This window comes from Neopelma chrysocephalum, unplaced genomic scaffold (genome assembly GCF_003984885.1).
Source record: "Neopelma chrysocephalum unplaced genomic scaffold, ASM398488v2 Primary Assembly neopelma1_23, whole genome shotgun sequence".
Taxonomy (NCBI): domain Eukaryota; kingdom Metazoa; phylum Chordata; class Aves; order Passeriformes; family Pipridae; genus Neopelma; species Neopelma chrysocephalum.
Genome location: NW_020897691.1, coordinates 36,156,935 through 36,170,359, shown reverse-complemented (window position 1 = coordinate 36,170,359; position 13,425 = coordinate 36,156,935). Strand labels below are relative to the sequence as shown.

The window sequence follows — 13,425 nt, the reverse complement described above, 5'->3', positions numbered from 1 at the left end:
AAAAAAAAAAAAAAGAAAAAAGAAAAAAAAAACAGAAGAGAGAAGAAAAAAGCCATAGAAAAGGCAGAAGCCGAGCAGGGTTTTGGCGGGTTTCTTGAACCGGGCTGCAATAGTCTCTTTACGAGTTTTTACATCCCCCTCAGAGCATTTGCAATTCTAGTCAAAGCCGGTGCGAAAGCAGCGTCGGTGGAGTGGGGGCTGCGGGAGAGGCGGAGCGGAGGGGCGCTGCCCGCCCTGCAGACTCGCACCCAAGCTCGCCCGCAGACTCCTCCGCTCACAAAAACGAGGCGGAAAGTTTTGGTGCAGGTTTTAAGGTGAAGAAAATGGCACGCCCTCTTTGCGGTAGAAACCAACCCCCTTTCCCTGGGTTGCTAGCGGGGAGAGGAGAATACTTGGCTTCCCGGTCATTTTATTTTGTTTTGGTTTAATTCTGTGCCTCGGTCTCCTGACTGCTCTCCTGCCCAGGGGAAGTGCCGACCTCTGTTTGCCGTGCGCCAGAAAGCGAAGGAAACACTCCCCCTAAATCCTCGCACTTCCCTCCCTACCCTCCTCATCCTCACTTCTAGCGGGCAAGTCTGCTGCTCCCGCTGCTGTAATCTTCCCTTCCAAAGTGGGTCTTGCCGATTATAGAATGTAGTGGGGCATGAATAATGCTCATTGTAGAAGACTGACACTTGCTCAAGGAAAAGAAAGTTGGCTATAAAATCACTTCGTTATTTGCTTGTACTGCGGCTCTGGGGCTAATCTCTCCGGAGGTCAGATTGCTGAGCGCTCTCTTTTCCTCTTTCCTTTCTCTGCTTTCAGGTCGCATCTTAGACATCCCTTGCAAAGTGTGTGGGGACCGCAGCTCCGGGAAGCACTATGGGGTGTACGCCTGCGATGGGTGCTCGGGATTTTTCAAGCGGAGTATCAGGAGGAATAGGACCTATGTTTGCAAGTCAGGAAATCAGGTACCAGCCGCAGAGCATCCCCCTCACCGCCTGCACCCCTTACTCTGCATTTCCCCAAGGGTCCTTATTGCTCTCCCCTCGCCAACAGAGACACCCGCAGCAAGCAAGGCGCAGCACCCACGCAGTCTCACCCTCCCTTCCCAGGGGGTCCCGGGCCGAGGCCGGGCGCTGGATGTCCCAGCCCGCCTGTCCCCGGCACGCCCCCCCGCCCCAGCCCACCGGAGAGGCCGGGGGGATGCGCAGGGAGGTGGAGGGATGCGGGCTGGGGGAGGGCGCAGCCAGCACACCTTCTCGTTATGAAGGGACAGAGAGGGGCAGCCTTCCATAAGCATCAGTACATGGCCGGGAGACAGACAACCATCGGTTTTACATGCTGGCGTATCGCGCCTGCGCCTGGCCCGAGGCAGCCCCGCTTTTCGCCTTCCCGCTCCGGCCGCGCTCCTTTCCACCCACGGACCGTCCCCACGGGGACGTGGGGCTGGGAAGGCGCAGTGGGGCTCGGGGCACCGTGGCGCCCCGAGGGGGCGGCACCGCCGTCGCTGTCTCGGGTGCTGAAGGCGGCCCGGCCCGCCCTATCCCGGGACCAAGCGCCCGGCCCGACTCGGCCCGGCCCGGCTCGACGCACCCAAGGGCAGCCCCTCCGTGCCCGCCGCCGCGGGGAGGGTGTCGGGAGCTGGCGGGATGGGCGCGCTGCTGCCCTCGGCCCGACGGCTGGCTGTGTTGCAGGGAGGCTGTCCGGTGGACAAGACGCACAGGAACCAGTGCCGAGCCTGCCGGCTGAAGAAGTGCTTGGAGGTCAACATGAACAAAGATGGTACCTGCTCCCCCTCTCCCGGGGCCGGGGTGGCAGGGCAGCAGGACGGAGCTGCTCTGAACTGTGGAGCGCTGTGTCATTCTGGTGTCTCCTTGCCCTGGCCCCCAATAACCCCCCCATCCTGTGACAGTCTCGGACATTTCTCCCGAGACATCTCGTGGGCAAGGGGCACGAGAAAATTGCAGGGGGGGAGGGAAGCCCAGCCGAGCAGTGCAGGGTACCCAGTGTGGAACACCCTGGTGACTCCCTCATCTCTCCTTGGTGCCCCACAGCGGTGCAGCACGAGCGGGGCCCCCGGACATCGACAATACGGAAGCAGGTGGCCCTCTACTTTCGTGGGCACAAGGAGGAGAGCAGCAGCACCCCACACTTCCCCACCGCTGCCCTGCCAGCACCCGCCTTCTTCACTGCTGTCTCCCAGCTGGAGCCCCATGGCCTGGAGCTGGCCACCGTCACTGGCACCCCAGAGAGACAGGCTCTGGTGGGCCTGGCACAGCCCACCCCAAAGGTCAGCCACTGCCCTGGCCCTCAGCAGGCCTGCAGACCAGGGTGCCTGCAACCTGTCAGCTCCTTCCTGCCTCTGGGATAGACATGGCAAAGAGCAAGGCTTGAGGCTTTGAGGGTTATGGTGGGGACTTTTGTTATATGCCTAAAGCCCTGAAGAGATGAGGTGCACAGGATGAGAGGTCCTCTGCAGAAGGGGTGAGCAGCAGCACTGACTGATAACCTGCTCCATACAAACCCTGTCTCTCCTTCATTCTTACACCTTTATGGCTGCAGAAGTGCTATTCCTGCCTGGACCCCGTCCACAAGTCAGTTTTAAACAAATTGTTTCACAAGGCATGCAATCATTGAGTTTTCTTCAGCAAAATGCCCATCTCCATGGTGGTAGAGTCCAGAAAGTACTATGTGTACTGACCAAAGCCTGTAGCTTGTCCACATAGACACAAAAAACAAAGTTAGCTAAGCTGGCTCTGTACTTCTTGGTTGTGACATTTCCTAAGCAGACCAGTGGAAGCACTGCTGTGGCCTCAACTGCACAGGAATTAGCTGTGAGGTGAATTAGCCCATTTGCAATGGTATTTTACATATTCACTGCATCTAGAAAATCACAGAAGAGACTGCTTAAATAGTTCTGCATTTTCAGAGTTGGTAGCTTGGCAGAACCACTCATGAATGTGGTCACAATATATAGTTTTATATGGTAATTCTGGAAAACACAGAATCAGAAATTATTTGGCAAGAAAATGTAGCACACACTTGAAAACATAACTCCATTCCAACCTGACACAGCCTTTAGATAGTTATGTTTAGCTCTACTCATTTACTTACAACCTGTTGCAGACAGGGAGCAAGACAAAGGTTAAGGTTAAGTGAGTGCTTACTGCTTTGCTGAGCAGGGTTGGAATGCTAAATCAGCTTCTGAAGCAAGGTTACAAAACACAAATTCTTAATCAAATTTGTATTCTTCTAACTCTGCTATCAAAGATATGCGATTGTGTAACAGAGTAAAGGATAACACTTCATTTTCATACTTCCCCCCCAATATAATAATTTCATTCTCCCTTCAGTCTTTTCCTCCAAACTGTTTCTGTAGTACAGCTCATCCAAGCAGATAAGCAGCAGGGAGCAGTTTGGAGTGAGCCCACTGCAAGCAATGCCCTCTGCTTGCGGAACAGGAGAGTGCACAGTCTGTATTGAGCATGAGTATGACGCACAGAATGGCAGCTGTAGGGGAGAGGAAGCTGAGACTGTCTTGGTGACACTGTATAAAGTTGCTTTATTTTCTTTTTGACATTAGTACCCACATGAAGTCAACGGTACCCCTATGTACCTCTACGAAGTGGCCACTGAATCCGTCTGCGAGTCAGCAGCCAGACTTCTGTTCATGAGCATCAAGTGGGCCAAAAGTGTCCCAGCCTTCTCCACCTTGTCCTTACAAGACCAGGTAAGGCACCTGCAGTGGGAGTGGCATCAGCCTGGTCTGCCTGTTAAAGTCTCAGACCTCAGATAGGGTCCTGAACTTCCAGCCCTAGACCTCAAAATCCATAATGGACTTCAGCAGTTCTGAAGTTCACAGCAGAATTTAGGTCTGTCCCTGAAAACCAGGCACTGATTTAGAAACTGCTTTCCTCCAACTTTTATTTCATGAAGCAAGTGAAAATCAAACAAACAAAAAAAATCTAATATAAAGTGACTATTATGGGAGGGCAAGGTCCAGAGGAGAAATCACCAGGCTGCAGACCAAGCTTAGTATGCCAAAACTCTTTCTCTACTTGTGGGACAGCTTTTCCCTCCATAAAATAGGAAACAGCATCTTACTTTGCTATTTTGGGATGAGAAATGCTTATTTAAGCATATAGCCTCAGGATATGACTGAAGGGTTTCTGAAGACAATTTCTCCTCCTCCTCCATCACCTCCTCTACCTCCTCCTCCTTAGCCTTCTCCTGCTCTCCTCTCAACTGTTTACACAGCCAACATTTTTTTCTTATTCACCTTGGCTTCAGTGAACTTACAATTACATTAATATGGTGGAAGCAGTATTTGGCCAGCCCCCAGTATTTTTCCCCATTAATTAAAATCTTCCCTAATGTGTTTTGTTTTCCTCTATGACAATTCGCCTTTACCTCGAGTAAATCATATGTGCACCATACAAGCTGAAGCAATTTCTTGATTCTTGATGAGGACTCAGTGTGCTTTGTATAATGCACCAATTTTTTAAAAAGTAATCACACAATTATAAAATGGAAGGGTGAAAACCTACGCAGAGCCCCAATCATAAAAGATATCTAATACTTCGATATGATTGAGCTAATTTACCAAAATGGTTACTAGAAAAATTGTGCCTTAGATGTTACACAGCAGTCTAGATGTTACATAGCAGTCATCAGGGGGACTAGATGCACATCCCACAGATGCACGTTGCAAATGTTGCATATGATATGCAAAGAACTAAAAGAAAATAATTTCTAAGGAAACCAATAGTGTTTTCTATCTAAAGGCAAATCATGGTGGTCACAATGTGATATAAGGCTAAGGTATATAAAAATGTTTTTTTCTAGCACCAAACCCATGTTTTGAAATCCTTGTCTGGAAATTACACAAAGGGAATGCTGCTCAGCTCCACTGTTATGCAGTGAGGATGAGGGAAGCAATGACATAGGGCCCAGAAGATCACACACGCTATTAGGAAGATAATAATCCCAGTGTGGAATGCTGCTCTCTAATCACATCTTCTGCTGGCACTACTTCTGTGGAGCACCGGATCTGTCACACCAAGCAACCAAAGAAACAGGCTCAAATATCAGGAACAAGAAGCAGGTGTGTTGCTCCAGCACACAGGTGGAGACTGGGTCCATCTCTAGACCAGTGTCCACAGCAGACTCCCTAGGCAAAGGCTTTATTTGACATAATAGGGATGCATTTCCCTATGCATCTCTGTTAGTGAGCAGAGGAGGGGGCAGAAGGATTTGGCAGCAAGGGAAGTCTCCCTTGCACATGAACAAGCATGCCTCAAACAGCAAGGCCTGCTTATCTACCATAGATGCCATAGTACTCCTGTTAAATAACCCACTGCCTCTTTCACTATCATATCAGGGACTAACATTAGTTAAAAACCCAGCCTTTCCTTAACATTATCATGACTTCCTCATTGCAAGCCAGCTTCCTCAAAACTCAGAGCTGCTCAGCTCTAACGCTTTGACTTGGGCTTCTTTCTGAATGATTCCCCTGACATATTTAGGAGAGCTGGAGAAGAAATAACTGATTTTAATCACTTTATTTCATAAATAATCATACTGTTGATTTTTATAACAGTGCTATTGCATTATTTAATTTGACAATGGCCCAGCTGTAAATGTCTGCATTTCTCTTTATGTATCCCTGACATCTGCCTGAGGAGACTCTAAAACCTTTTCCCGAATTTTAGGGGTTTTTTTGTGCTCTTCTAAAAAGGCAAGTGCACTGTGATTTCAGGACTCTGAGACAGTTTCATCTTGAAGGCAAGGAAATAGATAGAAATAATTTGCTGATAAAACACAAGTCTGAGGATTGCTGAGTCACTTACCTTTGGTAAAACAGAGCGTGCATCCGTTCCCTAGATCCGTACAGATAAATCCATCATGAACTGGAAGCCACACAACCAAAAATACCGTACTTCTAGTTCTGCTATCCTGCACACCTGTCCATTTTGCCTGTGAGACAGGTTGGCCCAATGCACATAACCAACAAAATGTCACTCTAAGGATGGGGTTGATTAAGAAGCAAAACCCAGTCCCTCAGACAGCCCAGTATTTGTTGTTTCTTTGAAGGAGGAGGGCTGAGTATGACTTCAGCATGAATCATTTTAATTGGTAGTTTTACAAACTTATGCATAGCCATGAAGAAAGCTTTAGCTATTGGAGTAGTCTCCTATTTCTAAAGTCTTCTGACTTTAAAGACTTTGTGGGAAAAAACATATGAAATTGATATCTTCCAGGAACCACCATTCATTACCATTGTATCTGCATGAATGAATGACAAAAAAGTTTTACAAACTCAAATGAAAGGCTGGTGAATCATTTCCTATGTCATACAGAAACCTGCCCATCCATCAGGCAGGATTATCCAGAGGAGGGGCTGGGTTCACAGGTTGCAGTGGTTGCATCTGCTCTCAGAACAGAGCTGAGATGGGCACTACGCTCTAGACAAAACACTGCCTCCCCCACATTTCATAAAATGATCTCGGTAGTTTTTCATACTGTGAAATACAATGTAAGTATTTCAAACAGTAACTCTGTGCAAACAGTGACAGAAATACATTCCTGTCACAATTTCCTTAGGTTATGTAGAAGTTCTGCAAAGCACATAGCACAAAAAGGCACAAAATGGACATAACCCTACAGTGACAATTGAGAGCAGAGATTCTGAGAATTCTTCATCCCATTCAGATCAGAACAGGGGGGTTCAAAACTTGTAATCTAAGAATCACAGATTGGGTCAGGCTGGAAGGTACCACAATGGGTCACCTGGTCCAGCCTTCCTGCTCAAGCAGGGAACATATGGCACAGGATTGGGTCCAGGTGGCTCTTGAGTATCTCTGATGAGGGGGACTCCAAAGGCTCTCTGAGCAACCTGCTCAATGCTCGGTCATCTGCACAGTAAAGTTCTTCCTCATAGTCAGATGAAACTTCCTGTGCATCAGTTTCTGCCCGTTGCCTCTTGTCCTATTGGTTGGCAACAAATAACACTGCCCTGAACAGCAATACTGTTAAGAATTCACACATTGATGAAGGATTATTTTTATTGATGCTTTCTGTATCAGCTATTACTTTCACATATCTGATTCCAAGGAAATAATCATTAATTTGGTACAACATCTTTTTTTACTTTGTTCTTCCTTAGAGACTCTTCATAGACTTAAAATACCCTCCTTCCTATTTTCCTAAAAAGCTGCTGATACTTTCAGGGACCATAGTAACATTAATTTTTGTAGGTTTTGGGGGGTTGTTTTGGTTTGGTTTTTTTTGCTGTATGAGTTTTGGAAAATCTGTTTTCACTGCATGGAGCTGCTAGAAGATACCTCCCTACTCCACTCCAGTTCTCATTCCTCCAAGTCTCTCCCACCTTATTGTGGGGCACAACGTCCCAGCAATGTGTATGCATCACAACATGCCCTTTAGGCCATGAACTTCAGCTGAACTGAGGGTCCTCCAAATGTCTCTTAAGAGTTGGTCTGGGCTAACAGTCCCAGATGCCCTCAAGATTAAAAATGTCTGGCTTTGCCAGTCCGCATTTCCAGAAGTCTTTTCTCCTCTTCAGATGCACCACTGACTCTTCATGGAAATCAAAAGCATTGCCTCCAAACAGAGAAAAACACATTGTCCATACAGCCACACAACATGCAAAAGTGGCAGAGAACCAGCAATGCTGTCAGTGTAGGTGCCTGGATAATCACATCTCTGAAAGGCAACAGCTCAGCGCCTGGAATTTCTGAGTGATTTTAAGCAAAAAAACCCAGGAAAACAGGTGACACTGAGAAATTCTATGTGTGTCCAGATGCTGGGCTTGACAGAGCTAAAGACTCGCTTAGTAAGGAAGAGGCTGTAAGATACATATGTGATCTAAAGCAGTGCTCCCTACACTGATGCAGGATGTTGTCCAGGCTTTTTTTCACAAATTCAGCCTTCCCAAGGGAAAGGACTGTAATCCCTAGAGAGCAAGAAGAAAGCACTCATCCAAGCTGTCCTAGAACAATTATATGTGTGAGGGAGAGGAGCAGAGAGCCCATACCATGCTGAGAAACAAAGGCAAGTGTGTTCATGTTGTGAGCAAACTTTTGGGGAAGGAGTTCTCACTCTCCTCTCTCACCTTCCCTTTTAGTCCACAACATGGTGCACAGTGAGACAACGCTCAGTGTTTTTCCATAATGCATAGACTTATTTCTAGACACCTTCTCAAAAACCTAAGAGAAGAGCTAATGAATGCTGTGGGGAAAATACCATGACAGGCATTTAAAGTAGTTTTTAAAATAACAGAAATTTACATATTTAAATTGTTTATAAACCTATAAATTATACACTATGTCATATTGTACATCTATTGTATGACAGCTGATGCTTTTGGAAGATGCTTGGAGAGAACTGTTTGTTCTAGGAATAGCACAATGGGCCATTCCAGTTGATGCTAACACTCTACTGGCTGTATCTGGTAAGAATTGCACAATTTAATGACTTTGTTACAAAAATTACCATAAAAATACATTACTGAAAAAAGAACAACATGTAAAGAATAACAAATTCTGACTGAACAATAGAGCATACCTGTCATTTATAAATCTATATTTAAATGCAAATAATGTTGTTTTGTTGTATTCATGACCGCTTGCATTGTCATTTAAATGCAAATTACTGTGTTTGTTATCATCCAAGAGAAGATTTTATATTAACTTTCATACAATATAGTCAGTTTACATGGAACCAGATAGACAAGTGTGACAATAGAGTGGATATTGATACAGAGGATTTTGTCAGAAATCAATATAAAAAAAAGGAAATGCCTTTAATATTATTTATTTCATCTGTTTCTGTTTCAGGCATGAATGGTGACAACACAGATTCTCAGAAGCTGAATAAAATTATTTCAGAAATACAGGCTTTACAGGAGGTTGTGGCTAGATTTAGACAACTTCGGCTAGATGCTACTGAATTTGCCTGTCTTAAATGCATCGTCACTTTCAAAGCTGGTAAGCAGAAAGAATCTCTTGCTCATCTGGTCTGGTAACTATGAGGTTGCTACTTTAAAGAAAAAAATTATGTTTTAAGCCAGATACAGCTTTGTGCCACCCAATGGATTTCTCAATATTGAATTCCAGTAGTCAGTGCTGCATTTTGAAAGACTGACAGTGGAGCGCTAGGAAATTAATAGGAACATTTAATTTCCATTGATAGCACTAGCTGAACTGTTTTGACCCACCCAAGAGTCAAGTTGAACTAGTAACTGATCTGCTTTCCAGTGCCCACACACAGTGGTTCTGAACTGAGGAGTTTCCGAAATGCTGCTGCCATAGCAGCCCTTCAAGATGAAGCCCAGCTCACTCTGAACAGCTACATTCATACCAGGTGAGTGGTGTCTTCTCCCAATACTTCTGGCAGGTGTAGGGGTAAAATCCTACTCTCACTGTACTGAAGATGACATTTGCACTGACTGAAGTGGGGACTGGGCTGTTACAGCAAGTATTCACTGGCTGTCAGCCTGATGGCATTCAGCATTTCCTGATGGAAGAGAACTACAGAAAATGTTGGAAAAGACCCTTCAAATCATCGAATTCAGTCATTAACTTAACACTGCCAAGTCCACCACTAAACCATGCCCCCAAGTGCCAGATTTACATGTCTTTTAAATACCTTCAAGGATGGTGACTCCACCACTTCCCTGGGCAGTCTGTTCCAATGCTTGACAACCCTTTTGGGGAAGAAATTTTTCCTAATATTCAATCTAAACTTTCCCTGGTGCAACTTGAGGCTGTTTCTTCTGCTTGCTATTTGGGAGAAGAGACCAAAACCCAACTCACTACAACTTCCTTTCAGGTAGAGTGGTAAGGTCTCCCATCCCTCCTTTTCTTCAGAGTGAACAACCCCAGCCCTCTCAGCTGTTGCTCAGAGGACTTGTGCTCTAGACCCTTCACTGGTTTTGTTGCCCTTCTTTGGGTATGCTCCAGCACCTCAATGTATTTAAACAAATGGAAAAGTGCTAATAGGAGAGATATTCCCCTTGGAAGTGATACCTGCTGTGAAAAACTTTGCAGTTCAGAGGCTTACATTTTCCTCTACACTTTATCCAATTAAATACCTCTAAAAGTGATGCTCAGAACTTCACATCTCAGACCAGTACGAGTGCTTTTTACCCATGATCTCCAATTCCCATATGATTTCCCCCACATTGCAGACACAGAAATCAGGACACAATGATCTTAAGTGGCTCTTCCAAGATGCTAGCCTGTGTCTGTGCTCGGGTTGAAACAAAAAACCCAGAACTTGTGAATCCCACTGTGGTGCAGCGAGAGAGTGATGAGAATCATTGTCTGGGAAGAAAATATTTCCCCTTGTCTCATTCAGGACAAGTTCCATAGGATACAGAAATCTTAAAACCTGCTGTAAAAGCTGTAGCTGTCATTCCACAAAGTGTATGGGGGTGAGCCCAGAAAATATGCAAAGTACAACCCCAGACTCTAGAACAGCTGGCTGGGAACAGATCAGTAGCCTCCTGCTATGGACCACTTCAGAGTCATGTGACAGGGGAGAAGCCTGAAGATGTTACCCAACATCTTCTGCAATGCTGCCCTGGTTGGTTCAGGACTCCCAGGGAGAGCTGTCACAGGGCTTGTAAAGTCCACGTCTATGTTCTTTAGCTGCAGTGAAGGTCCATGAAACTAGAACAGTAGGAGATGGGAGCCCTGAAAGAGAAACTTCAATACCATCTTTTCCTTCTGAAACTTTGATTTGCTGTCCTAATATCTCTGTCAGGCAGAAGGCTACGCCACATCAGAGATTAGATGGCAGTAGTCTCTGATCACTTCTATTAGTCTAAAGGGAATGGGCTGACTGGGGATGGGAGTAAATATGCAAATTCCATCCAGTCATGGCTGCTTCAGAACAAAAAGAATAACTGCTGCATAGCAGCCTCTTCCTGTCTTAGGGAAGGCCTTTTCTGGGAAGATTGCTCCCTAGAGACTGAGACAGGGCCTGTTGGAGAGAGAAGCCAGGGAAGAATACATAGCTACTGTTTCCATTCCAGGCATGGCAATTTTTCCGCTGCATTTCTGTGTTGCTGGAAGTATTTAGCTATTGGGCTAAACAATATCTGTTGTAAAAGATAGCCTTTTACAAGGGAAAATCTGCAGTCCACTGACAGGACTGTCACTTTGACTTCATTGGGAAAGGGCTTTCAGCTTGCATTTCATCCTCAGGCTTGAATTTACCTTCCTGCCAGTGTTACAGCAGTATCAGCTGTTTGATTTCAGTGGAGTCAAAAGGATGCAAGGGACGGCAGTCTGGAGAAGCAGCACATTTCTCCAAACGATCTACTCCTCCTTTCAGGGAGACCACTGTAAGCAGAAGTTTGAGAATCGCTGGTGTAAAGTCAGCGTAAGCACAGCTAGAACACACATCCTATGTTGTGTTGGCTTCAAAACCTGGGAGAAAGGATGGAAAATATCCTGTACACAAACACATTACCTGGGGATAAACATAGCTTATTTAACTAAAATTTTCTTTAAAAATGTCAACTTGTATTCAATACATATGTCAACCAAAAAGGGGCAAAGTGATTACCATGACAATCCGGTCAGGTTTAAACTGCACTTTAAATGAGAGGGTAGTTATTACACGTCAAGCTCTTCCCTGAACTGCATCGAGAACATAGTTGTCGTATGAGGGACACATCAGAGCAGATCCAGTCTTTATACTGCTATTGCTCTAGGGGAATAAACAAAGGAGCTAAACCAAACTCAGAAACTTTGTTCTATATTCTGCTAACAGCTATATATATTTCCTTAGTCAATCTTCTTGCTCACATGAGTACAAAACATAGGGCTTTAGCACAGGTAGCACCATCTGTACGGTTTATTGAATGTTGGTCCTTTTCTATGAAATAAAATACTTACTGTGAAAAATACTTGAAAACTTCAATAACATTCTTTCTCTCTCCATCTCCCAGGTATCCCACACAACCCTGTCGTTTTGGGAAACTTTTATTGCTTTTACCAGCTTTACGTTCAATTAGTCCATCTACAATAGAAGAAGTGTTTTTCAAAAAGACCATTGGGAATGTACCAATTACAAGACTGCTTTCAGATATGTACAAATCCAGTGACATATAAATTACCTTAAAATAAACAATCAGAATGGACAGTTTGAGAAGAACTTTTATCTATGGAGAATAAGCCTCAACTAACAAAATCTACAGGAAGCATAAACCTGGGAATGTTTAGCCCTTAAACTCATTGACAAAAACACCCCAGTAGATATGATTCTGCTGCTCTGAACAGAGTGATTTAGATCATGGAGAGAATGCTTTGTTCTACAGAAAAAGTGAAAGTGGTTGGAATTTGGCTGCTATTCCTGTTACTACAGGATGGAGGCAATTCAGATGCCAGTCATAGTTAACAAAGACTCTGCTATGCTCTCATTTAACTGGCAGATCTGAGACAAAATGTGAAAGAAGGTACTTTAGTTTGTTCAGTATTTGGAACTGAGTGACCAAACTTGGCTTCTGTTGTAACACAAGATGCGGTGGCCTTCAGAATTGTTTTAAAAGTAGCCTTTGTTGGGAAAATGTTTTTAATACGATAGGCAACATTTAAGACCAGGTTACCAAAACATTGCTTCTGCTATAATACATCATGAAGTGGCCTTCAGAACTGATTAAAAAGTAGCTTACGATTGGAGCTCCATTCTTCCTACAAAATGAACTGGTGATCTTTGACATGGATGTCACTATTTGTTCAGTTAACATCTCAAAGACACAAGAGCTTTATAAACTTCCTCCCCAAACTTCCCTCCTTCTTCTTCCACACACACAGACTTCTTCCACACACGCAGACACACATTCACACCCACCCACCCCTAAAAAGATACAAGTCAAGAAAGGAAGACTAAAACAGCAAAACCAAATACAATGGAGATGACCGCTTCAGTGACCTGCTGGCTGTCCTGTTGGCACAGTGCTGAAACCAAAGGCAACGGTGGCCAAACTCTTTGTCGATGAGATGTGTGGAGAAATGAAATGACTATAAAAAAATCAATGGAAGGAATTTTATTTCAAAGAAATAAAAGTTGTTGACTGATACAATGCTAACAATTTCCAAAAATCTCCATTGCCTTTTTAGAATACTCCAGGTTCTAATTTTGAAGCCTTCTTCACCTATACCCTCTCACACACAAAAACATTATAAGCTGCTTATTTGATGTATGAAAAATGTAGAAAAAAAACATTTAAAGATAGCTGCTGTACTTTTCAAAATTTGTTATTAGGAACTAGCACTGAGAAAGATCAGCACTTGGACTATCATAGAATGAGTAAAACTTTTCCTGTACAAAGTGGATTAACCGATTTGTGAAGTTAAAAAGTTGTACTCATTGTATTTACAAAGAATAAAAATATATTGAATTTAAAGTACTTTC

The 13,425-nt window shown here is 44.5% G+C and overlaps 1 protein-coding gene across 1 annotated transcript in view; it reads left to right on the top strand.

Moving 5' to 3' along the window:
* The window catches only part of NR2E1 (nuclear receptor subfamily 2 group E member 1), an 18,184-nt gene extending 4,767 nt beyond the window's left edge, over positions 1-13,417 (top strand). The window contains exons 2-9 of the mRNA XM_027693756.1: positions 805-950; positions 1,677-1,764; positions 2,037-2,272; positions 3,566-3,712; positions 8,356-8,452; positions 8,838-8,987; positions 9,258-9,363; positions 11,960-13,417. Of these exons, the coding sequence (XP_027549557.1) occupies positions 805-950; positions 1,677-1,764; positions 2,037-2,272; positions 3,566-3,712; positions 8,356-8,452; positions 8,838-8,987; positions 9,258-9,363; positions 11,960-12,122 (1,133 nt within the window). The 3' untranslated portion in view covers positions 12,123-13,417. The remainder of the gene's footprint in view (positions 1-804; positions 951-1,676; positions 1,765-2,036; positions 2,273-3,565; positions 3,713-8,355; positions 8,453-8,837; positions 8,988-9,257; positions 9,364-11,959) is intronic.
* The last annotated feature ends 8 nt before the right edge of the window (positions 13,418-13,425 follow it).